The 25,592-nt window shown below is 51.7% G+C and overlaps 1 protein-coding gene across 28 annotated transcripts in view; it reads left to right on the plus strand.

Moving 5' to 3' along the window:
• Nucleotides 1-25,592, plus strand: part of JAKMIP3 (Janus kinase and microtubule interacting protein 3) — a 62,043-nt gene that overhangs the window by 30,239 nt on the left and 6,212 nt on the right. For 3 of the 28 annotated variants that reach the window (XM_064431615.1, XM_064431616.1, XM_064431614.1), the window contains 20 exons: nucleotides 1,049-1,264; nucleotides 2,885-3,004; nucleotides 3,428-3,574; nucleotides 3,968-4,099; nucleotides 4,581-4,616; nucleotides 5,973-6,032; nucleotides 7,772-7,900; nucleotides 9,289-9,417; nucleotides 11,182-11,265; nucleotides 11,913-11,975; nucleotides 12,337-12,435; nucleotides 13,245-13,343; nucleotides 13,430-13,489; nucleotides 14,635-14,700; nucleotides 15,041-15,109; nucleotides 15,182-15,259; nucleotides 18,349-18,552; nucleotides 18,825-18,890; nucleotides 20,992-21,033; nucleotides 21,737-22,969. In XM_064431615.1, coding sequence (XP_064287685.1) covers nucleotides 1,049-1,264; nucleotides 2,885-3,004; nucleotides 3,428-3,574; nucleotides 3,968-4,099; nucleotides 4,581-4,616; nucleotides 5,973-6,032; nucleotides 7,772-7,900; nucleotides 9,289-9,417; nucleotides 11,182-11,265; nucleotides 11,913-11,975; nucleotides 12,337-12,435; nucleotides 13,245-13,343; nucleotides 13,430-13,489; nucleotides 14,635-14,700; nucleotides 15,041-15,109; nucleotides 15,182-15,259; nucleotides 18,349-18,552; nucleotides 18,825-18,890; nucleotides 20,992-21,033; nucleotides 21,737-22,045 — 2,208 coding nt within the window. In that variant the 3' untranslated portion in view covers nucleotides 22,046-22,969. Of the gene's footprint in view, nucleotides 1-1,048; nucleotides 1,265-2,884; nucleotides 3,005-3,427; nucleotides 3,575-3,967; nucleotides 4,100-4,580; nucleotides 4,617-5,972; nucleotides 6,033-7,771; nucleotides 7,901-9,288; nucleotides 9,418-11,181; nucleotides 11,266-11,912; nucleotides 11,976-12,336; nucleotides 12,436-13,244; nucleotides 13,344-13,429; nucleotides 13,490-14,634; nucleotides 14,701-15,040; nucleotides 15,110-15,181; nucleotides 15,260-18,348; nucleotides 18,553-18,824; nucleotides 18,891-20,960; nucleotides 21,034-21,736; nucleotides 22,970-25,592 lie in introns of those variants that run through there. The other 25 variants (XM_064431617.1, XM_064431634.1, XM_064431624.1 and 22 more) reach the window with 25 other exon arrangements.

A 25,592-nucleotide genomic window follows, 5' to 3' on the forward strand; every position in this document is an offset into this window, starting at 1 on the left:
TGGGATCAGCTGGGCTGGGATCAGCTGGGCTGGGACCAGGGATTGCCTGTGCTGGGCTGGGATCAGCTGGGCTGGGATCAGGGATTGCCTGAGCTGGGCTGGGATCAGCTGGGCTGGGACCAGGGATTGCCTGTGCTGGGCTGGGACCAGCTGGGCTGGGACCAGGGATTGCCTGTGCTGGGCTGGGATCAGCTGGGCTGGGATCAGGGATTGCCTGAGCTGGGCTGGGATCAGCTGGGCTGGGATCTGGGATTGCCTGAGCTGGGCTGGGATCAGCTGGGCTGGGATCAGCTGGGCTGGGATCAGTGACTTCCTTCACTGGGCTGGGATCAGTGACTTCCTTCACTGGGCTGGGATCAGGGATTTCCTTCACTGGGCTGGGATCAGCTGGGCTGGGATCAGGGTTTCCTTCACTGGCAGGACCCAGCTGCCCTCATGAACTCCAGCCAGACCCCAGGGTCAGATCCTGGCTGATCCCATGGGATGTGCACAGGCCCTTGGCACAGGCAAACAGGGAAGGAGAGTGTTAGAGGTCACTGGGCCTTTGTCATTTAAGCACTTCATGATTTTGCATAATGTTTATTATGTGTAAGTAGAGCCTCTCATGGAAGAGGAATTGCTCACAAGGGAGAGTTTTGGACAAAAAAATTTTTAAAAAAATTATATTTCTTCTAGGAATTTTGAGTATTTAAAGGATACTGAGGTTTAAAAATTAATAATCTACATTTTCTAGAGGTGACATCCAAGCAAAACGCTGCAGAATTGTTAAAGTGTTTGAGTGAAGCCATCCAAGCGTGATGCGAATGTCAAGCCTTAATTTTTTTTAAGGTACTCTGAAGTGGCGATAGGAATTTCAGGCTGTTTGCCAATATTTCACTGCAAGCTGCCTGCTGAAGGAGGGGTTTGCTGCTGCGTGGCCTGGAGCCGGGCGGTGCTGCAGCCTGGTGCTCAGTGTCACTGTCACTGTCACTGTGCTGCGGTGCCGGGCCACCCCGGGGTGCTCGGGTGCTGCCGAGCCCTGTGTGACTGTGTTCTGTTCTCCTTGTAGATGGAGGAGATTAAGTTTAAGGACAGAGCAGTCTTCGTGCTGGAGAGAGAGTTAGGGGTGCGAGCCGGGCATGCTCAGAGACTGCAGCTCCAAAAGGAGGCTTTAGATGAACAACTGTCCCAGCTCAAAGAGTCTGACCGGCACCTGAGCAGCCCCAAGCGGGAACTTCCTTATGCAAGTGGTGCAGGAGACGCTTCAGATCATTCGGGAAGCCCCGTAAGCACTTCCACGTGGTTTCACCTAAACGAGCGACCAAACGAGTGGCAGAATCTTGATGAGTGCACCCTGCAGCAAGGGCTGTCCCATGGCTGTGCAGGGCTCCTGAGGCACCTGCTTGTGCTCTGGCTTTTGTCGTGCCCAAACCGTTGAGATTTCCAATCAAACCTCGCCATGGGAGAGCTTTTGCTTTCTGTCGTTTTGTTTCCCGGTCAGTTTGGTTTGGTTTGGTTTGGTTTGGTTTGGTTTGGTTTGGTTTTGTCAGCAGGGTGGAATTCTCTGTTCTTTCTCTCCTTTTCCTCACCGTACCATGCTCAGCCACCCGCCTTAGTTTGACGGTTTGACACGGTTCTGCCAACAAACGATGCAAATGCATTTCTCACCAAGTGCTGTTTGTGTGCGAGCTCTGGGAGGCGCGAGCTGCGGCTTGGGGAGCAGATGTACGAGGCCAGTTCCAGAGGGGACGGGAGGGCAGGGCAGGGCAGCAGGAGCCCTGCAGCCCCCAGGGCAGCCCTGTCCTGCTGCTGGCTGCCAGCAGGACACCAAGTGAACCAAAGACCTCCTAACCTGTTCTCTGCTGTTTATTCTCTGCAATAGCCAGAACATTCGATTGGAGTGACCCCTCCACGGTGGCTTTTGCAGTGTAACTCTGGCCCCTCCTGCTGGGGCCCCCTTTGCCCAGACAAGCCCTGGGTAACTGCCCTCGTGCCTCTGACGTGTGCAGGTCGTCCTCATTGCTGATCCTCATCAAGATTTCTTTTGCGACAGCCTTGATTGTCTCAGTACAAGTGTAAAACTTATACCTGAGCAGACCAATCTATTTTATTCTCTGGCCCAAGCCTCTCCTGCACCTGTTGAATGAGGAACCCTAGACCTCCCAAAAGTGCCACCAGCACTGTGGGCACTAATTTGCCTCTCTCTAGCTGCACTCAACTTCTGTCAAATGCCAGAACAAGTCATAGAGAAGGGGGAAAGTCTGTCAGTAGCTGTAACTCCTCTCTGATTCTGAACGAGAACACATCTACCTATATCTCTATTCATTCCTAATTTGATTGAAGCATTTTCACTCAGATAAAGTGCTACCCCTGTGGCCTTACGAGTGACCCTTTAGGACCCCTTAAGGGCCACAGCTTTCTGGAAGAAGAGCTTATTCAATGCACAATTGCATGGATTTTCCCCATTCAGTAATTCAGTAATTTTAATACCAGTTTCTTACGACCAAGTCCTCAGACTGGTCGATGTGTCTGAAGCTCTCAGTTCAACAGTGGCATCATTGGAACACGGCCTTCAGTTTTGATATTTTCTGTTGTTTCCAAGTTTACCATTTGTAAACTTTGTGTTTGCACATTTGTATTGTCACATTTGTGACGTTGTATTTGCATATGCATATACATATGCATATACATACCTCTGCATTTGCATTCTTTGTTACATTTCCACTCCTCACTTCCCATTGGGCTCACCCTGCAGCTTTCCATGGTCTCTTGGGCTCCATGGGTTACACTCTGCCCGATGACATTTAAAGTGTTTGGATTCGGGATAAGAAAAACTTTGAGCTTTGCCAACGTGCTCTTGCGTGTACACTTATGAACAGTTATTTGCAGTTGATCTTTGTTTTAGGAACAGCAGTTGGATGAAAAGGATGCCCGGCGCTTCCAGCTGAAAATCGCGGAGCTGAGCGGGATCATCCGCAAGCTGGAGGACAGGAACGCGCTGCTGTCGGAGGAGAGGAACGAGCTGGTGAGTGCAGCAGTGCCAGGGCCTGGGGGCACGCTGCCCTGCCCCACAAACACCCCGGGGTTTGCTCCTGGGCTGCCTGGAAACCAGGGGCTGCCTCTTCCTCCTCCTCCTCAGCTCGCTGCTCGGGCTGGGCCGTGTCACTCCCCGCTTGGCTTGTGCAACCATGGATTTTTGAGATGGCATTAGCTCGAATTAGATGCATTTCTTCTTAAAAATATGTACATTCCCAGCATTGACTGTTTGCTACACAGGCATAATGACTTCTCATGTGGGAATGCTCTCTTCCCAATGGAAAATCACAAGAGTTTTTATCAGTTCTGCTTTGCATCGGGAGAAAATACTTCTAGCGTGATAGTTACGGAAAGTAGTTAATGTATTTGATGAAAAAGCCCCAGAGGTGTTATTTTTCTCGTTATCTTTCAGCTGAAACGTCTCAGAGAAGCAGAAAGTCAGTATAAGCCCATTTTGGACAAAAACAAACGCCTCAGTAGGAAGAATGAGGAGTTGTCACATGCCTTACGTCGAATGGAAAACAAACTGAAATTTGTGACGCAGGAAAACATTGCCATGGTGAGTGCCTTGCTCCTGGGAGAGCAGGGGCTGTGCAGCTGGTGGGGCTGAGCGAGTCAGGCTTTGGCCCACACTTGCAGGTTCCATTCTGGCAAGGTCCCTTCCAACCCAAACTAACCTGGCATTCCATGGTTCACCTTCAACTTTGCTGCCAGAATCACCTCCCAGTCCCTGGGAATCTGCGCCTGTGGCCCTGCCCCTGTTTCCAGCTGGAGGAGCAGGATGTCTGGCACACGTGGAGCCCGATGGGGCTCAGCAGAAGGGCAGCAGGAGAGCTGCCAGGGCAGCCACTAGAGAGATGTCTTTTACTTGCTGTAAAGGGAAGGGCCAGACAAGTCCCTGGCAAAGCCTCCTGATCATTTCCTCTTCTGCCCTGTGGTTTTTGGATTCTAGAGGCAAAGAACGGGAGCAATAAGGAGACCGAGCTCCCTAAATGACCTTGACCACAGCCAGGAGGAAAGGGAAGTGGATTTCCTGAGACTGCAAGTTATTGAGCAGCAAAACATCATTGATGAGCTCTCCAAGGTGAGATGGGAGGCTGCTGTTCTCACGGGAGACTGCCCAAGGGTAGAGCAGAGGAAGCCCAAGGAAGGGGTGCCCGAGCTTCTGGCAGCTGATGGGCACAGTGGGCAGCAGGGGAACCTGGCAGGCATTTCTGTGCTTGCTAGTAATAGAAATTATCTGTGGTGTGGTGTTTGGGAAAACCCTTTCAGTCTGCATTGGCCTGGCATGACAGAGCCATGTCCTTGCATGTGCTGGTGGCAGATCTGGGAGGGAAACTGTCCGAGCTCCTTCAGCTGGACACACCCCCAGGGCTGAAGATTCCTGGGTACAGGGAGGGGTCTGCAGTCCTGGGCTTGGGGTTTTGCTTCCTTCTCAACATGTTCTCAGTCCTTGGAAACAGAAAACACCAAAATCATGATACTCCTCTGGAAAATAACTTTTATTTCTTCCCTCTCTTTTTAAGCCTGTCCAGTTACTGACATTATTTCATTGTTTTCATTAGACCCTGGAGACTGCTGGCTATGTGAAGAGTGTCATGGTAAGAGTGACATTAGCTGCCTCCTCATCTATATATGCTTTAAATTGCTGTTCATGGAAAGCAGGCAGGGTACAATAATATTTATTCTCCCTTCCATCTGTGAAGGGAGCTGACCCAGGGGTTTCCTCAGAGCAGATTTTTTATCAACAGCTGTTCATGAGAGAAAAGCACAGTGATGGTGGGGAGGAAAGCTTTAATCCCCCCGCCTGCCCTGATGGCCAAGGGCAAGTGTCCCCATCTCCAGGGCAGCTCTGTCCCCTTGGAACTGCATTTTTTCACCCTGGCTACCCCTGGCGTTGTGCCACCCACTGCAGGGTGTGCTCAGCCCTGCCCTTGCCCCATCCCTGGGCTGGGGTGGGCAGGGATGGTTGGGGTTCCACCAGGGGTGGGTATTGATGGGATGTGCTGTTCCATTGCCAGGCAACGGGTGGTCAATGTCCCTGCTGCTGGCCCGGGGCTGGCCACCAGGCTGAGCAGCAGCACGTGTCAGTGTCCCCAAGGTCACCACAGCCTGGTACCCAGCGGGTGAAATGGGACAGATGAGGGTTTCCCCTGTAGGGCTTCCCTCTCTGCACTCCTGGGCTTTACAAGTCCAGAACACAGACTTTTTCCTGAGTACTGTAAAAAATCCACCTAATACCACAGAGAGGAAGAAATTGTTCCCTGGGAGGGTGGGCAGGGCTGGCACAGGGTGCCCAGAGCAGCTGGGGCTGCCCCTGGATCCCTGGCAGTGCCCTGGATGGGGCTGGGAGCACCTGGGACAGGGGAAGGTGTCCCTGCCATGGCAGGGGTGAAAGGAGGTGATATTTAAGGTCCCTCCAACCTGGAATTTGATTATTCTATTATTTCCTCCAACTGGAAAAATTGCTGGCAGCAGTAAAGGCTCAAACCTCCCTCCAGAGGCAGAGGGAGCCTGCAGGTCCTTAGAGAAGGGGCTGAGCCTGGAAGTGCAGGGTTCAGAGAGGCCCTGCAGTGTGTGCAGGGCACTGCTGGGCGTGCGCCCCTTCCAGAGCCACCAAGTGCCACCAGGGACGGGGCAGGAGCAGAGCCAGGGCAGGGGCTGCAGGGCCACGGTCACCCAGGGAGCAGCTCCAAGGGGACACCCAAACCCTCAGCATAAAGCTCATCATCAGCTTTATTTTAGTTTGATTTTCATGGACATAAAGAGCAATTCCTAGTTATCTGTGGCAAAGCTGGAAGATGTTGGAGTAAATAACCCAGGAGTGGTGACAGTGTGGGACAGTGGCCAGCAGGGCCATTCCTGTCTGTTGCTGCCCCATGGCTCCTTGTACTGACGAGGTTCATGTCAGTACCTGCTCTCTGAAAACAGCTCACACGTGTCTCCAACTCTTGCAGGAACGTGACAAGCTGCTGAGGTTCAGGAAGCAAAGGAAAAAAATGACAAGAATTCCTAAGGTAAAAAACAAAGCCTTCCACGGTGGCATGCTGATGGACAGGGCTGGGGTGCTCAGAGCACTCAGGGCCAGGGCAGTGCTCTCCTCAGGGGTCTGCAGATGGGGCCTGAGCTCCACTTTGGGTGATGTAGTTCAGGGGCATTGGCAGACTGTATTGGGATATTCAGGGGACCTGTTTGCATCGAGCATTCTGAGCCTTTCCATGCTCTGCATTTACCCTGTGGGACTCTGGTGGGATGTGGTTGTCTTAAGAGCAGACAAATTTTATGAATTAACACATCTCCAAATGATCTTCTAATGGTGCTGCCTGAAAACATGTGTACATAGTAAATAATTCATGCTGGAGTTCAGTAACTTGTGAAAATTGCTGGTTAGGGAAGCAATGGATAGAGCTCAGGGAAAAGGGGATGCTGGTTAATGAGGGCTTGGCAGGGTGTTAATGTAAATATTAACACTAAAATGCCACAGGAAGGTTTAATGGCAGGGCTGCTGTGATCCACAGATGAACAATTAGAGGGAGGCTGGAGCTAATGAACCTATGAATAACTAATTGAGGTCGATGGGAGATAACTCCTCTCATCCTGAACATCTCATCCAGGCCTTCCAGGGAGCCACATTCTGTCTCTGAAAGCTGGGAGGGGCTTTGGACAGGGCATGGAGGGACAGGACACAGGGAATGGCTCCACTGCCAGAGGGCAGGGATGGATGGGAGATTGGGAATTGGGAATTGTTCCTGGCAGTGTGGGCAGGGCTGGCACAGGGTGCCCAGAGCAGCTGGGGCTGCCCCTGGATCCCTGGCAGTGCCCAAGACCAGGCTGGACACTGGGGCTGGAGCACCTGGGACAGGGGAAGGTGTCCCTGCCACATTCTGGGATTCTGTGATTCTCCTTCAAAAGTTACCCACTGCAAATTAAAACCAAAGGCCAAAATCTAGGCATGTTTTTGTAAATCATTAATTAAAATTATCTTTAGATCTGTGAAGTGTTGTCTTTGACTTTCAAGCATTTACAGTAAATCTTTCTTCACCACCATTCCTTTAAACAAAAAGCAGCTTTGAGTGGAAAACTGGATTTCTTCAAACCATAGACACATTGCTGTGGTGATTAATTTCAAGTAAAATCCTTTTTGAAGATCTTTTCATGTGCAAGTCGTGGTGCTGACAGGAGAGACACCATGGTGATGACAGGGGATTAAAAGACATTTCAGTGCATGGCTCTCCCCTCGTGCTGAGCTGAACGCTCAGAACAAAAGTGGTGTTTGGCCACAGAGAAACGGGAAGGAAAATGCATTTAAAAAGGCAGGGCCTGGGAGGGGTCACAAATGTGCCAGTGCAGGGGTCCAGGCAGGTTCTGCAAACACGCGTGGGAAGGACGGGGCTGCTTCTGGAGGGGAGCAGGGGGAGATCTGCCAGAGGGGGAGACCTGCCAGAGGGGTGAGACCTGCCAGAGGGGTGAGACCTGCCAGAGGGGTGAGACCTGCCTGAGCCCGGTGTGCTGCAGACACCCCGCTCAGCCCCAGGGCTGTCTGTCTGTGTGCAGGGCTGTCTGTCTGTCTGTGTGCAGGGCTGTCTGTCTGTCTGTGTGCAGGGCAGTGTGTCCAGGTGTCAGGGCAGTGTGTCCAGGTGCTGGGCAGTCTGTCCAGGTGTCAGGGCAGTCTGTCCAGGTGTCAGGGCAGTGTGTTCAGCTGTCAGGACAGTCTGTCCAGCTGCCAGGGCCACTGCCTGACCCTGCTCTCTGTCAGAAGCCGGTGGTGGAGACGTTCTATGGCTACGACGAGGAGGCTTCCCTGGAGTCTGATGGTTCCTCCATCTCCTACCAAACCGACCGCACTGACCAGACCCCCTGCACGCCCGAGGACGACCTGGAAGAGGTACTCCCCAAAAACCCCTCTGGTTTGGTGCTGACCTTGGTGCTGGCTTTAATGAGCTCCCTGCTCTGTTCCATCACTTCTGTCTGTCATTGCTGCTCTCTCGTATCTGCTCTATCATTCTGTCACCTCAGACCACAAAATGAACACTTTGTTAAATTTGGTGCAGTGCCTGTTGGTCAGTATCTCTACATCTCAGGTCGTCAGTAACTTCACTACTTCCATCCAAGCTGGAAATCTCATATCCTAAGAATATTGAATTTATGGCAGGGTTGCAGGTCTAAAAACTGAGAAATTGGGCAGGCCTTGGGAGGTGTGTTCACTCTGAGCGTGGCTGCAGATTTTGGCAGGTGCAGTTTGGGCCAGCCGAGCTCAGCACTGAGCAGCAAGGTCTGTGGTGGTGGGGGCTGAGGGAGTGAATGCTCCCCTGAGCTCTGGGCTCCAGGGAAAGGCTGGTTCCTGGCTGGGCTCCGGAGGCTCTGAGAGCAGAGCACACAAATGTCATACAAACTAAAGGGATTATTCCTTGGATTTGCCAGGGATTCCTCACAAACGCACTCCCCAGTGTGTGTCAGATCACTGGCCCATGACACAGCTCTGGGCTTAACAAGAATCTTGTAATAAACAAGAATTGCCCCTGATGATGTGCAGCCTTTTCACGGTGTGCTGGCTGCAGCGTGTAATTCAATCTGCTGAAAGGGAACCTGCAGAATTCCTCACTCCATCATGAAAGATACCTGATGGTTACCAGGCTGCACTGCAGGAAATCTGAATGTATTTGTGTATGCATGAGCCTGGTTATTTTTCATTCCTGTATTGACATTCTTCCCCCTGTTCAGCCAGTGGGAAGTTGATGCATGCACCCAGCAATGTAATTCCATTTCATGTTGAGTGAAATATTCCGGTCAGCCTGACATGAAAGCGTTCCATACTGGATATTGTAAGGAGGGTGAAGAAGATGAAGGGCTCCTTTCATGTTGCTGTCACCACTTCAACAACTATTAACTCTGGATTCATGTTTTAATAATTGAGTGAGGCTGTCAGGCTTGGTTTCCTTTCCAAATTGAAACCTTTTGTTGTTAAAGAAAGCTGCATTTTCACCTTTAATGTGAAGATTTTCCCTGTTGCAGTAAGAAAGGGTGGTGCAGTCATTAGTGTGCTATATGGAAGGTAAGCCTTTATCTTTCCAAGGCAGGGATTATCTTTTTATTTCTGTGTTGCATTTCCTGGAGGTAAGAGCGTGCAAGAGGTGTGTGGGACGGAGGGGACGCAGCTTGGGGGCACGTAACCGAGACTTTTTGCACCCTGCTTCCAAACTGCGTTTCAGAAGCGGCAATTCCGGCGCTTTGGAGAGCAAGCAAAGCCAGGCCGCTGTTGCTTTGTGCTTGCAGGGCATGGCCAAGGAGGAGACGGAGCTGCGGTTCCGGCAGCTGACCATGGAGTACCAGGCGCTGCAGCGCGCCTACGCCCTGCTGCAGGAGCAGGTCGGGGGCACCCTGGATGCTGAGCGAGAAGTCAAGGTCTGCGGGGCTTGCATGGCACGGGCAGGGGGCCGGGGGGCTGCCGGGGTGGCTGGGACCCACGGGGCCGGGTCAGGGTGTCCTCCAGCTCTGCTGGGGCTCGCCCAGGCGGCTCCAGGAGCTCTGGCTGCTGCCAGCCCCCTGGGAAGGGCTGCTGAGAATCCACCACGGCTGCAGCTCGGGCTCTGCACCTCTGAGCTGTTCAAGGGAAATCCAGGGAGAATTTTCCATGGGAAATCCTTGAAAGTAAGCTCTTTTCCTGTAAAGAACTGGGACAGATAGCCTTAAATATATAATGCGTGGTCTTTAATTCCTTCTGGGCTCTGAGAGATTACATGATTCCTCATAAAATGTTTAGAAGGCTTATAGCTGAGATTTTGCTGTTAATTAAATTGCAAAGTGCCCTGTGCTATTCTGCCTGTCTGCCTCACAGTTCCTGTGGCAGCTGGCCTGAAGTGCTGCTTTTGTTAGGAGCTTGTTGTGTGTGCCGAGGAGTGACGGAGGAATTGTTTCTGGCAGGGTGGGCAGGGCTGGCACAGGGTGCCCAGAGCAGCTGGGGCTGCCCCTGGATCCCTGGCAGTGCCCAAGGCCAGGCTGGACACTGGGGCTGGGAGCACTGGGACAGGGGAAGGTGTCCCTGCCATGGCAGGGGTGGGATGGGTGGGATTTGGGGTTCCTCCAACCCAAACCATTCCCTGACTCCCTGAAGGGCTGGCAGGATGGGTCATGCCCAGCCTGCAGGGGTGGCTGCAGTCAGCAAAGGGACAAATTCGCTGTTTAACAGGAGAAAGGTGCCTGAGGAGCCCCCATTTGTTCCTACACCTGTTCTGTGAAGGTGTTATCCAGGAGCACTGGGAGCGGGTCACGGTGTAATGCAGGAAAACTGACATTCCCAGCGTTGTTCCCAGAATGAGCACCTCTGAAACATCAGGGATTGCACCTGGAAGGAAAATCCCAGCGAGCCAAGGCATGCCCAGCTGTGAGAGTGACTGGATTTTAGTCTTTTCATAGTGGGCCAAAGGAGGCACCAGAGTGGGTCATGTAAACAAAATCACTTTCAGTGTAAACAATGGGATAAATAGCAGAGAAATGGCTCAAGGAAAGAAAACACGCTGTGAAAGTGTGTAACAAATACAACAACTGACAATAATTACATTTGCTCTCCAGAAAACATGTGTAGGAATGTAGTGTCTATTTCAATAAGCAGGAAGCTACAAATACAGTAAAAACTGAGAGAGGGGCATGAAATGGATATGGCACTACATCATAGATAAGGTTCTAAGTCACAGATAAGGCACCAAAGACACAAAGGTCAATGAAATTTGCCAGTTTGCAATGTGGGCTCTGCTCCGAGTGTTCAATGTGTCCCAAATGTAAGGGTGTGCCCAGAGTTGTGCCATCATAATTGTCATTGCTTTTCCTGGAGAAAGGGAGGCTCTGGCTGCAGCTGCCCAGAGCAGCTGTGAGGGGCCAGCTCTGCTTTGCCATTTTGTTAATCTTGAGTTAAATCTCAAAATCAGTAATCCTATCTCCCAGACTTGATTTGATTACATTTGATTATTTGATACTCTGTGCTCAGCTGCAAATTTCTTCTGCCAAAGAACTTTCAAAATCATTTATTAAAAGCATTTGGTGTTTTAAACACTTTCTGTAACTCCATTAGGTTTAGTCTTTTGGAGAAAGTTTGATTCTATTTTAAATTTATTTTTAAATTCTTCTTTATAGATTTTTTGGGTTATTTCGTTTCTCTCTCCTATCCCACAGACACGTGAGCAGCTCCAAGCAGAAATACACCGGTCCCAGGCTCAGATAGAAGACCTGGAGAAGGCTCTGGCTGAGCAGGGACAGGTAATGCTGACTCCAGTCCTCCTTCCCCACCTCTCTGCTGGGGGCCCAGAAAGGTTCCCAGGCTGGTTACAGCTTGTGCAACACTGCTGACAAAAACAAAACAAAAAAACAAACAAAAAAAAAACAAACAAACAAACAAAAAAAACCACCACAACCCATTAAAAAAAACCAGCAGTAAACATAAAATGTTTTTGAGGACAATAAAATATTAATAATTCAATCATTGCCTTCCCAGCTTAACCCCTTCTAGTTGTTCTTGCTGGGTTTGTGGGTTTTATATTCCTCAGACTGAGATTAGCTTCCAGATAAAGTTTAGTTCGCCTGATCTGCAGAAATATGTAATTTGCATTTAGCAAAATAGAAATTTGATAGTAAACACATAGTTGGGAATATCCCTTTTAATGCAAACCAGATTTTAGCTGAAAGAGTTTTTTAATCACTGGGATGTTTTTATTCCATTTGTGTACTACAGAGCTGTTAAAATGACAGGGCAAGTTTAGCTTAGGAGGTTACTTTGGGAAGTGATGGGCTCCCAGATTGCCAGCTGTCGTTGCTCTGCCCTGTGCCTGTGAGGCTCAGTGAAACCCCTGCTGCTGTGCTGGTAAATGCTCAGCCTCACCTGCAGTGCTGTTCGTTTCCTCCCCAAGGACATGAAGTGGATTGAGGAGAAGCAGGCGCTGTACAGGAGGAATCAGGAGCTGGTAGAAAAGGTACTCAGCGTTTCCATTTGCTTTACTCAAATAACACTTGTGATCGAGGGAGGCAGAAGGGGCAATACTCAACCTGTGTGGCACTGCCCTGCTGGAAATCACTCATGTCAATACGAGATGCTCAGAAAGCTGCTGGAGAAGCAGGGCTCTGGCATTGCCCGTGGTGCTGAGTGTGTCCTGTGCATGAGGACAGTGCCCTGGGGCCAGACTTGTGTGCCCTGGCTGGGTGTGTGTGTGCCCTGTGTGCCCTGGGTGTGTGTGTGTGCCCTGGCTGGGTGTGTGCCCTGTGTGCCCTGTGTGTGTGTGTGCCCTGGGTGTGTGTGAGTGCCCTGTCCCATGCCCGTGCCCTGTGCCCTGGCAGATCAGGCAGATGGAGGCCGAGGAGGCACGCCTCAAGCACGACGTGCAGGACGCCAAGGACCAGAACGAGCTGCTGGAGTTCAGGATCCTGGAGCTGGAGGTGAGCCGTGGGCAGCCCCGTGCTGCTGGGCACTGCGCTGTGGGGGCACTGCAGAGGGCCAGGGGCTCCGTGCACAGGCTGCAGAAGGAGGAGAACCACAAACAGTCACAGAATCACACAATCATGAGGCTGGAAGAGACTCTGAGATCATTGAGTCCAACCTGTGTCCTAACTCCTCAACTCAGATCTATATATATTATATAGTACTATATTATATAGTACTATATTTTATATATATAATATATATTCTATATATTATATAAATTTTATATATTTATATATTAAATTATATATAATAATATATAATATATTCTACATATTATATATAATATATATTATATATAATATACCATATATAATATATAATATATATTATGTATTATATTTATATGTTATATATTTTATCTATTTTGTATATTTTATATATTATATATAGAATATTTATACATTATATAATATATTATATATTATATATAGTATATATATTATATATTATGTATTATGTATTATATAGATTTCTTACATATATATATATGAATATATATTATATATTACTATAGCCCCAACTGCCATGTCCAGCCTTTTTTTAAACACATCCAGAGACGGTGAATCCACCACCTCTCTGGGAAGAGCACTCCAGTACTTTATTTTTCTTTCAGTAAATTTTTTTTTTCCTCCAAAAGCAGCACCAACACCGCCGGTGTGGTTGACAGGTGCTGTGGCAGGAGGGTGGGTGGGCTGAGCCAGGCCGGTCCGTGATGCTGGGTGTGGCACAGAGGGGTAACCAGGGGTCGTTGTTGTCCTTGCAGGAGAGAGAGAGGCGGTCCCCGGCCATCACCTTCCACCACGGCCCCTTCACGGAGGGGAAGAGCCCCCTGCAGGTGTACTGCGAGGCTGAAGGTGTCACAGTAAGGGATGCTCCTTTCCTCTCCCCTCCCTGGGCAAAGCCACGTGCCCTGTGCTGACTCCTGCTTCTCCCTTTCTCTCCTGCCAGGACATTGTCGTGGCAGAGCTGATGAAAAAGTTGGACATTTTAGGGGATAACGCCGTAAGTGTATGTTCCTTTAATAAATTGTGCATGCTTTGGGAGCACCTGTCCTGGTGTGCAGTGAGCACAGCTGCCTGCCTTGGTGCTGCACAGCCTGTCTGCCCCTGCTCTGGGCTAGAGCAAAGCATGTGCTGCCATGTGCAGTTGTGCTGCCTCCTGAAGAGTGACCTGCAGGGGCTGGTGTCACCACAGGCTCCTGAGATCCCTGCTGCTCACACTGCTGCTGGGGTTTGCTGCTTTCTGGCCACTGGGCACACTCGGTTTCCTGATGTGCTTGTCTGCATTTGCTTTGCTTTTGCATTTCAGCGGCTGTGAGCTTTGAGTGTGCCAATAACCCATTAACCCTTGCTACTCACCAGGCCATTAAACAAGAAGCCAAGACAGCAGCGTGAAAAGGAGAAGCAAATACAAGAAACTTGCAGTGCTTCTCCTTCAGCAGGGGGCAGTGAATAACTGCACTTATGGAAGGCACACACGTGCTGTGGGTCGTTCCTGTGCTCTCCTCTGCCAGCACAGCCCCAGCACTGCCATGTCCCAGCACTGCCATGTCCCAGCACTGCCCTGTCCCAGGAGCTCTCCACAGTCCCCCTGCTCAGCACCTGCCCTGGCTCTGCCTCAGGGTCCCACACGAGCCAGGCCCTTCTGCTGTACCTGTGGTCACACTGAAGCTTGGGGTGAAATGCAAAGCCCAGTTCCAGTACTTTGGTTTTTTTGAGAAAGCAACAGGAGATGGATGGAATGGCCAACATCTCAACAAATGCTTCCCAAAATCATCACCTGGCTGCACCAAGTGAGGATGGTGCATGGGATGAGCACTGCATCTCTCCTCCCCATGGCTCTTTGTGCTGAGCTTGACCTTGTCCTGTGTAAATGTCTGTTTATTCCCTATGGGGTACAAATAGATCCAGTGTCCCTTTTCTTGACAGTAAATATGAGAATTTGGGAAGAATTATGTGTGGCAAGGATTGGTACTGAATAGTGGCAATGCCTTTTACAATTATTTGGCATTACAATATTAATTTTCTCTGCCTCAGTTTATTGTTCCTCAGACATATTTAATTCCAGACGTGTTTGAAACAGCAGTGGCCCAAGCAGTGGGTTAGTAACGAGACACGGGGATTTGTTGTAATTGTGCTCTGTTTTTGGTGCAGAACCTGACCAACGAGGAGCAGGTGGTGATCATCCAGGCCAGGACTGTCCTCACGCTGGCCGAGAAGGTAAGGGGGAGCACCAGAAGGCTGCAAGGGGAGGCAGGGCTCCTCCCCTGCTCCTGGCAGCACCAGCCCCTCTGCCAGGGCTGCTGGGGGAGCTGACAGCCCCACACAAAGCCACGGTGCCTCAGGAGGAGTGGCACTGGGCTTGTCCCAGCACAGCAGCCAGCAGCAATGCAGAAGTGCTCCACTGGGTGTGATGAGCTCAAAGCCAGGGCGGACGGGAAGGGCCAGGCTCTGAGCTGTGGCTGCTCAGAGAGAGCAGAGGCTGGCTGAGCTGTGCTCTGCCCTTGGAGCAGCGCCTGCCTGCTGGGCGCCAGGGCTCAGGCTCTGCTCTGTCCCCCAGTGGCTCCAGCAGATCGAGGTGACCGAGTCTGCGCTGCAGCAGAAGATGCTGGACCTGGAGAACGAGAAGGTACCGGGGAGGGGCCGGCAGGGCACGGGGCTGGGCCCTGCTGGCACTGACTGCCCCTTCCTTGCTCCCCAGGAGCTGTTCAGCAAGCAGAAGGGCTACCTGGACGATGAGCTGGACTTCAGGAAACAGTCCCTGGACCAGGCTCACAAGGTGAGGGCTGCCAGGGGCGGCTGGGTCAGGACACCTGGGGGAGCCCTGTGCCCTGGGCAGTGCTGCTGTGCGGTGCCCCAGGGGCTGTGTGGGGTCACACTCCAGCATCCTCTGCACCCGAGCTCACCAGGACTGCCTCGTGAGCAGAGCTCCAGGGTCTGAGTGCCCCCCCAGGGTCAGCACCTGAACCTCACCTTAACACCAGTTTTAATGCAGCCAAAGCTTCAGTAAAGGACTGACAAGGAAATCAGGTTTTCAGGTTTTCATTTGTCTTGTATTTTAAAATATATCTTTTAGCCTGCATGTTTCTTTGGGTTTTGGATTACACCCTCTGTAACCAGAGCAGCTGGAGGTATTCTGGGATGTACATTTGGAATGAAACTGCTTTTAAGTCAGGCTCATCATTAGCTGATCCTAAGGCATTTCACCCATCTTTTCAGTCATCAGCTGTCTTGTTTCTATCAGTGACAGAGAGGTTATACGTATATCCACAAAAGGCATACAGTTTCCCCTCCGTTCATCTCATTTTCCCGGTTCTACATAAACCTAGAGCACAGTTTCACGTTCTGAGGAGCAGTGGGTGTTTATGCCTCTGTTTCTGCCTCCTGTTGGCTACTTGTGTCTTGAACCATTTGGGGGAGCTTTTGCTCCATGCATTTTCCGTCCTGTGGGTGATTTTTAGGGCTGATTTTGCCACGTTCTGAGCTGTGTCTGGGACCAAGGCCCAGTGGAAGCCTTGGAAAGCACACGAGCCCCCTGAGCTGTGGCCCCAGCCCTAAAGCACCTTGCAGTGGAATGTCCCTGCCCGTGGCAGGGGATGGAACGAGGTGGCCTTTGAGGGCCAGTCTGGGACTCTGGTTCCGTCATCTCCTGTCCTGAGCAGCAGTTTGTGCAGCCAAAGGCTGAGTCTGTGATGGGAAGCAGTGAGTGCAAGGAGTGTGCAGCTCAGGCAGAGGGGGCTGAGGGTTATTTGCATTTTCCTGTATTTTCTGCAGGCACCACACACGTGTCCCAGGCACAGCTTTGTTCCAGGGCACAAATGCAGCCTGAGAGCAGCAAGGGAAGCTTTGTTCTGCCCTGGAATTCAAGTGGAAAAAGCTCTTTTGCTTTACAAAATTCGCTTCACTTCCATGTTTCCTTTGTGCCCCTGGAGATGAGGAGCAGCTAATCATGATCCCCTGAAGCAGAGCCAACAGGATTAGCAGGCAAAGCCTCAGCCTGGCTGCTGCAGGGTCCTCTCCAGGCAGCACTGGCTGGCCCTGCTGCTGCTCGGGGGGCCAGGAGGGTCCCCCTGCCCCTCTCTGCCCAGGTCAGTGTCTCCAGACAGGGCTGGGGTTGTGTCTGTGAGCCTGGGGCCCGGCAGAAATCCAGGGGTCAGACAGAAATCCAGGGGTCAGACAGCACCAGGCTAGCAGTGGTGTTGTTTTAAAAGGGAAAGCAGAATCTTCTCCTGAGACCTGATGTGTTCTTCAAGGGTATGCCTGGTTTTCAGCAGGTATCAGCAGTTACCAGCAGTTTTCAGCAGTTATCAGCAATTATCAGCAGTTATCACCAGTTATTGACCAGTTGTCACCAGTAATCAGCAGTTTTCATCAGTTATCAGCAGTTATTGACCAGTTATCAGCAGTTATCAGCAGTTATTGACCAGTTACCAGCAGTTATCAGCAGTTATTGACCAGTTATCAGCAGTTATTGACCAGTTATCAGCAGTTATCAGCAGTTATTGACCAGTTATCAGCAGATATCAGCAGTTATTGACCAGTTACCAGCAGTTACCAGCAGTTACCAGCAGTTACCAGCAGTTACCAGCAGTTATTAACCAGTTATTGACCAGTTATCAGCAGTTACCAGCAGTTATTGACCAGTTATCAGCAGTGCCACAGCCCCTGCGTGGTGGCACTGCTCTGCTGGGAGCACTCTGCTCCCCTGGCTCTGCTGAGACCAGTCAGACCCCAGCAGAGCTCAGCTGGAAGAGGTGCTTTTGAGCTGAGCTGAATGATCACCACAGCCCCAGCAGGGATTTAGATCCCTGTGCGTGTGGCACTCGGTGGCCTTGGCAGCGCGGGGGACAGCTGCCCTGGGGGACTTGGAGACTTTTCCAGCCTCAACAATTCCGTGATTCTGCTGCAGTGGGGTTCTCCATGGAGAGCTCTGAAGGTGCCACCAGCTCTGGAGGGGGTGTGCAGAGGTGCCACCAGCTGCTGCCTTTTCTCCTGCTCCGGACCAAAGCTGCTGAAATAGATTTCAGCTCGCTGTAGGCTTGCCTGGGGGAACAGCCTTCATCCTGGAGTCCAGGGCAGGAGACCCTGCCTGCCAGCACCAGGAGGGTGCCAGGGATGCTCAGAGACCCCAGGGGAGGGTAGCCAGTCCCTCTCCAGCACTTCTCCATCCCAGTGGATGCAGGGGGTCCCTCTCTGCCTGGGAGGGGCAGGAGCAGAGCCCAGTGCAGGACAGGGTCGTTTCCTTTCGCACAAACCCTCCTGGAGCTCCCAGAGGAGGTGCTGGGAGTGTCTTCCCGTGAGGCTTTTCCCCTGGCTGGTACCCAGTGCTGCACACACACGGCAGGCAGTTGTTCCTTCTGGCAGGAGCAGGGACTGGTGCTGCTGTGTGCTCTGCTGGGTAGCAGGAGAGCTGGGAAAGGACAACGAGGGGCTGAAAAATACATGTAAAAATATCTGTAGCTCACAAAATGAGTCTTTTATGAACCTCTTTCCTTCTTCCTTTTCCTGTTTACAGTTTCCCTTCTCCCTTTTCCCTCTCCCGTTCTCCCTTCCTTTACTTTTTTCCTCCTCTCCCCACGGCCATGTCCCATGCCCAGCAGGGAGAAGCTGGCTCCCACGTTTGTGGGGCAGACCGGGCTGGGCCCAGAGGCTGTCCCAGCCCCAGAGCTGCTCGGGGCCCTGCAGGATGGAGGCGGCCCGGGGTGTTTTCCCTCTGGATGAGTGTCCCGTGCTGGCCTGGTGGAGGCTCAGCACGCAGCCCCTGCGCTGCTCCCGTTGCCTTTCAGGGTGGGATGCTCCTCTCCTCACAGACTCCTCGCCCAACCAGGGACACGGTCCAGCTGACAGCTTTATATTGTTTTTGATTAGCAAATTCTGGAATTAGAAGCCATGCTCTATGATGCCCTGCAGCAAGAAGCTGGAGCCAAAATTTCCGAACTTCTTTCAGAAGAGGAGAAGGAGAAGCTGAAGAGCGCCGTGGAGCAGTGGAAGCGGCAGGTGATGAGCGAGCTCCGCGAGAGGGACGCGCAGATCCTGCGGGAAAGGATGGAGCTCATCCAGCACGCCCAGCAGGTGCGTGGGGGCAGGAGGGATGGCCCTGGGGCTGTCCCGAGCTGGCCAGGCCTTGCGTGGCCCGGGATGCCCCTGCACAGGGCAGCGTGCTGTTCCTGCCTTTGTCACACACGGTGACAACCGCAGAGCGCTCACCCACAGCCTCACACCCTCTTTGGTTTGGTAGAAGCACAGCACATCCAGTCCATGTCCCCCATAACCCCCAAACCCATCTTCCGGGTACATCTGTATTTGGTTGGTTAATAAATATTTTTTTATTTGAAATCTGACAGAGAATTAAAGAGCTAGAAGAAAGAATTGAAGGCCAAAAAAGACAAATAAAAGAGTTAGAGGAAAAGGTAAGGTCATGCAGATGGAACAGCTGCTGTGTGTGCACATGACCATTCCCCATCTCACCTGGGCCAAGGAAACCACCTCAGAGAGAGCTGTGTGTGTAGTGCAGTGAGGAAGGGGGACGGCTCCAGGCAAACAGCTTCTCCCTCTGAGGAGGGACATGAACTGGTTGAATTGAGTCCTCCCTCCCTGCTACCCTTCAGGGCAGCCTGAAACTGGGCAGGGATGGGGCCATGCCCTGGAAGGGCCAGAGCTCTGGGGAAGGGGTGTTACTCCCTGTTCCCCATCATCCCATGCCAGCCCCTGGCCGTGCAGTGCATGGAGCAGCCTTTCCCAGCAGGAACGGGGGCTTTGCTCCCCTCCCTCACCTGCAGCCACAGTTCATGTCATAGGGCGTTCTGCAGGCAGCCAAAACGGCTGTGTTTTACCCCAGAACGGCCTCAGTGAGCCCTGCCCTGTCCCAAAACGGCTGTGTTTTACCCAAAACGGCCTCAGTGAGCCCTGCCCTGTCCCAAAACGGCTGTGTTTTACCCCAGAACGGCCTCAGAGACCCCTGCCCTGTCCCAAAACGGCTGTGTTTTACCCCAGAACAGCCTCAGTGAGCCCTGCCCTGTCCCAAAACGGCTGTGTTTTACCCCAGAACAGCCTCAGTGAGCCCTGCCCTGTCCCAAAACGGCTGGGTTTTACCCCAGAACGGCCTCAGAGACCCCTGCCCTGTCCCAAAACGGCTGTGTTTTACCCCAGAATGGCCTCAGTGAGCCCTGCCCTGTCCCAAAACGGCTGTGTTTTACCCCAGAACGGCCTCAGTGAGCCCTGCCCTGTCCATGGCATGGCTGTGTTTTACCCAAAACGGCCTCAGTGAGCCCTGCCCTGTCCCAAAACGGCTGTGTTTTACCCCAGAACGGCCTCAGTGAGCCCTGCCCTGTCCCAAAACGGCTGTGTTTTACCCCAGAATGGCCTCAGTGAGCCCTGCCCTGTCCCAAAACGGCTGTGTTTTACCCCAGAATGGCCTCAGTGAGCCCTGCCCTGTCCCAAAACGGCTGTGTTTTACCCCAGAACGGCCTCAGTGAGCCCTGCCCTGTCCCAAAACGGCTGTGTTTTACCCAAAACGGCCTCAGTGAGCCCTGCCCTGTCCCAAAACGGCTGTGTTTTACCCCAGAACGGCCTCAGTGAGCCCTGCCCTGTCCCAAAACGGCTGTGTTTTACCCCAGAACGGCCTCAGAGACCCCTGCCCTGTCCCAAAACGGCTGTGATTTACCCCAGAACGGCCTCAGCGAGCCCTGCCCTGTCCCAAAACGGCTGTGTTTTACCCCAGAACGGCCTCAGCGAGCCCTGCCCTGTCCCAAAACGGCTGTGATTTACCCCAGAACGGCCTCAGCGAGCCCTGCCCTGTCCCAAAACGGCTGTGTTTTACCCCAGAATGGCCTCAGTGAGCCCTGCCCTGTCCCAAAACGGCTGTGTTTTACCCCAGAACGGCCTCAGCGAGCCCTGCCCTGTCCCAAAACGGCTGTGTTTTACCCCAGAACGGCCTCAGTGAGCCCTGCCCTGTCCCAAAACGGCTGTGTTTTACCCCAGAACGGCCTCAGCGAGCCCTGCCCTGTCCATGGCATGGCTGTGTTTTACCCCAGAACGGCCTCAGTGAGCCCTGCCCTGTCCCAAAACGGCTGTGTTTTACCCCAGAACGGCCTCAGCGAGCTCTGCCCTGTCCATGGCATGGCCAGGCTCAGGTGCAGCTGGGCCAGCACCTGGGACTGAGCCCAGGCTCAGCAGGGCCGGGCTCGGGGTGTTGTGAGGGGTCAGAAGAGCTCAGCTGAGGTTCCCATTGCCCCGAGCCCAGGGCTGGCTGGGCTCAGAGGGGCAGGGGTCACTGTCACAGCCCAAGGGACACGGGAGCTCTCGTGAGCCAAGCTCAGCCCCGAGCACTCAGACTTTACCTCACACTCCATATTTCTTCTCACCTGAGAGTTTTGTTGTGCTCTGTCTGTAACCACAGCTTATTTCTCAGTTAAACACACTGTAAACTCTTAATCTCTTTCTTCTCTTCCATTTTTTCCTCTCTTCTCTCCCCTTTTCAGTTTTTATTTTTGTTTTTATTTTTCTCTTTAGCTTTCATTCTTTGGTCATAGTCCTTCAGGCCACATGCACAAGGTAAGCCCTTGAGTCTCCTCTGCTCTCTCCTCTTCTCCTCCTAGAGCATCTCTATTTTCCCATAGAGAAAAGAGCTTCCTTTTGCTGTGTCAGCAGGATTGAAGGGTCTCTTGGGCATGCCAGAGAACCCAAAAATGGAAATCTCCAAATCCTTTTAAAAAAAACGTGAAACCTGGACACCAGCCGGCAAAAAATTGTCAAACAGAACTTCCTTCTTTAGAGGGAAGGACAAGGAAAAATTAAGCAGGCTTAAGAGCAAGGAAACCTCTGGCAAGCCAGGGAGAGCCCCCAGCCTGGGGTGACTCCTCTGCACCAGGGGCAGCTCCAGCTGATCTGTGCTGGAAGCCCATGGAAACCCTCAGCCCCTCTCCTGCCAGCCTGTCCTGCCCCCGGGACAGCACCAGGTGGGTTTGGGTGGCATTTATGGGGGTGTGTTCCTCCAGACCCAGGGCCTCCCTGAATCCCCTTTTTCCCATGTAAATAGGGGATAAATTGCCCTGTTTCTGTGTGTGCTGCCAGAAATGACCATGGCACGGAGGGAAACACTCCCCACTAACAACAGAAATGGAATATATCCCAGACCCTGCTTTATCAGTTGTGCAGTCCAGCAGATAATTGTAAACAGGACCTCACAGAAGTTTAGTGAATGTTATTTTTGCCCAGGGGGGCTTTCTTTGACTGCTGTTTTCCTGTCCTGTTTCAGCCCCCCGAGGCCACTGCAGTGCTCCTGCTGTTCTTCCCAGAGGGACAGCCCTGCTTCCCGAGACCCGCACAGACTTTCCCCGTGCCCCAGACCTGCCTGGCTCTGTGCTGCTGCCCAGGGCAGGTGCACTCTGTGGCACTGCCAGCGAGGCTGGGCCGGGCTCTGGGGCAGCCCCTGCACCCCGAAACACCCGAGGAGCCTCTGCAGAGGACAGAACTGAGCCCACAGAGAAAGCCAAGAGCTCTGCTCCCGCCCCTCGCGCAGCCCCAGGCTGCTCTGGAGTGCCCATCTCTGATTCAGATACACTGAATTTATTCCGCTTCCCTGCTAAGCAGGTGGCAAATTGCTTCTGTGTAGAAGTGCCCCTGTCCTGTTTGTATGCCACACACTCACGTTTGTTCCACAGTTCTTCAAAAATCTGTCCTGAAAGAAGGTTTTAGGAAGCGTTCCAGAGGAGTAGCTCATGAAAAGATGGATGTGAGTGAAAATGAAGTGGTTTGTTCCAAGGCATTTCTCTGTTGCACAGGGTACAGCCCATGCTTTGTTGAATATCCCATGAGCTCAGTTTTAGGAAAAAACGTAGAGCTACGTTCAGGAAACCAAGCTGTAATTTTGTTTGTTTGTTTGTTTGGGGTTTTTTTTTTCTTTTTCTTTTTTTTACTTGTCAGTAAACCATGACGAGAAAAATTATGCACTAATTTATAATTGGCTGTCCCTGAACAATGACAAAATGCTTAACACTGTCCCAGCAAAAAGTTCAATCTGGAAAAGAGTGAGCTAAACCCGATTATCCCTGATCCACATGTGCTGGGCTGGGAGAGGGAACAGAAGATGTTGTCACCTGGAAGATGTCCTCACCTCGGGGAGAGGGAGCACAAGTGCCACAGAGCCCGAGCCTGGGAGGCTGGCACAGGAACCAGGATGGAAAAAGAATCCTCTAGAGAAACAGGTGAAGAGGAGGAAATCCAGAAGAAATTCCAGAGTGTGACTGACCACGCTGGATCCAGAGCCGAGCACAGAAATGCAGGGATGAGGAACAAAGCCAGGGATGAGGAACAAAGCCAGGACCAAGGCCAGGGTGAGGAACAAAGCCAGGGATGAAGGACAAAGCCAGGACCAAGGCCATGGTGAGGAACAAAGCCAGGACCAAGGCCAGGACCCTGCTGGCAGCCAGGGTCCCACGGTGCCCATTCCCTGGGAACATGGGCAGGAAGGGATCAGAGCTCTGGGCAGGTAAGATGGTCTGACCAGCTGGGAACCCCTTTATCCTGGGATTCTGTGGAACTCCCTCCCCTGCTGGTCTCTCTCACTTGGGTTAAAATACTTCAGGTGGTAACAGAGGAAATACTGAATTTGGTATTGAAATTACCAAAGTCTTTATGCAAACACTATTTAATTATTGCTAATAATTTAGGTGTTAAATTTCAGTTGTGATATAATAACAAATGCTGGTTTTGTGTTTTAGATCAGTGGTCACTCTTAATACAAAATTATTGGGAGGTAATTAAATGCACTGTCAGATTTGTATGGACAGCAAGCAGTCATGCTGCTTTTAAAGAAACATGTTTTAAATGCAGGAAATGAAAATATTTTTCATTTTGCATAGAAAATATAAATACTAATCAGAAAAGTATTTTATTTCACAATTTCCCCTCACTTTTTTTTTTCAAATTTGTGCTGATAAGGAGTTACTTGGCAGATAAACAGGATGGGGAGAGCAGCAGAGAAAGCTGCAGTTGCACAAGTTTTATAGAAATGTTATTTACATGCCAAATGTATGTATTAATTAGGCATCAAATTGTAATTCCACTATGAGAAGAAGCTCTCCTGTGGGCCAGAGTGGGCAGTGCCCAGGTGGGGGTGTGGGCACCCAGGGGTGCCCCCCAGCAGAGACCCCATCAGTGGCACCCCAGTGCAGGGTGCTGCAGCCAGGGGAAACTGGGAGCTGTGTGCCCTGGAGGAGAGAATTCTGCTTTACAGGCCATCTGATTGTCCCAGGCAGGTTTGGGATGGTATTTCAGTTATTTTTCAGTGTCTCTTTAACTTTGGACACTGGAGGCTTGCAGGGATGAGTAGCACTTGCCCGTGTCCAAATAAATAAATTGTCAGTTACCTAAGAGAAATTTTTTATTAGAAATTAACTCTTACATCTATAGAAGAGGCTTTAATGTCCATATTTTTTTCCTTGATTATCTTAATTTAATTAAAATTCCCAGCATTTATTATAGCTCCATTTGATATTTGTTCATTCAAAGGAAACAACGTGTGGAACGTGCTGGAACACATAATATTAAATTATTGCTTTCAATTTTCCAGTGACAGAAGGATAGGGATGGCACCATGGCAGAGGGTGGAACTACCTGATCTCTGCAGTCCCTTGCTCCCCAGGCCAGCCTGTATTTGTGATTCTGAAAGCAGCTGGCTGTGTTTGGCTGGTGCCTGTGGAGCTGAGCGTGCCCTGGGGCCGTGGGGAGGTGCCTCTTCCCCAAATGCCAGCCATGGCCACCAGCAGCAAGCCAGTTTTGGCTTCATGGTGGACCCACCTGTTTGTGGATCCTCCTCTAACCCTTTTGTTTCTTACAACAGTATAAATTCTCTTTAGAAATGGCCCTTAATATTTCTCATAAGAATAAACAATGTATTTCCTACTGCAGGCAGCAATCAGAAATACCAGTTGCAGGAGTTCAGAGTTGATGGTTTTATTTCACCGCGGTTACAGGTGTGGTGGGATGGGGACATTTCCCCAGGGGAGCCTCCTTCACCCCAGAGCAGGATGGGGACATTTCCCCAGGGGAGCCTCCTTCACCCCAGAGCAGGATGGGGACATTTCCCCAGGGGAGCCTCCTGCACCCCAGAGCAGATCCGTCCCCGTGAGCCTCTCAGTTTTGTAGGTAATTCCTTTTCCTTGATGACTTTGCACACGGATCAGTTGAACAGCAGCAGGTTGTTCTGTGCTCCTGGCGTACCCCGCTGTCAGCAGAGGGTGGCTTTGGGGTTTTTCCTCCCTTCAGAAAGGAACCACGGGGGGATGAGGAGCTGCTGGAGCCCTGTGTGTGTGCTCAGCCCCTCTGGAAATGACTTCCTCCACAGGGGCACTAATGAGCTCAGCCTCAGAATGCTAATTGGCGAGTCTGCTGTGCAGGGTGACCCCAGACATCCTTGTTTGAAGTGAAGTGTGGGCAAATTCAGGCAGTCAAGGAGACTCCCATTGAGCAAAGGCGTTCCTGGGAAGGCACTGACTCAAAAGCTTTTATTCCTTTTACCGTGCTGTAAATCTTGCGGGTTTCTCTCTCAGTGGAGAGCAGGATTGGCTCAGCAATGAAGGAGAGATTTCCAGTGTGTTAATAACTGTCAATTTGTATAAGAGCAGGGGGTGTCTCCTTGCACGGCGGCTCTGCTCGGCTGTCTCAGGGCTGCTGCAGACTGAAATGCACAGAAATGACAATGTCGGTCTGAATTTGTGCTGAGGCGGGGGAGATGGAGGCCCTGGGGCAGGAGAGCGGGGCTGGTGCTGAAGGAGGGCATGGCTGGGAGCTCACCCAGCTCCCCACTGCTCACCCAGACGTCTCTGCGGTGCAGAGGCTGCTCCTCCATGGCTCTGCCAAATCCCACGGGGAAACCCTTCAACAAGGCCAGCTGGGATTTTCCTTCTAAGCAAAACATCTGCTTAATTGCAGCAGGCACTTTTGGTTGTGCTTCCTGGGCAGGCTCCGGGGGCAGCCTTTCATTTACCCTCTCTGCAGCTAAACCTCCCCCTCCTGTGCTGCTCTAAGGGTATCACACACAGCGCAGGGTCCCAGAAGGGTTTGGGTTGGGAGGGCCTTGCAAGGTCACCCTGCCACGGGCAGGACACCTC

This window comes from Passer domesticus, chromosome 8 (genome assembly GCF_036417665.1).
Source record: "Passer domesticus isolate bPasDom1 chromosome 8, bPasDom1.hap1, whole genome shotgun sequence".
Classification (NCBI taxonomy): domain Eukaryota; kingdom Metazoa; phylum Chordata; class Aves; order Passeriformes; family Passeridae; genus Passer; species Passer domesticus.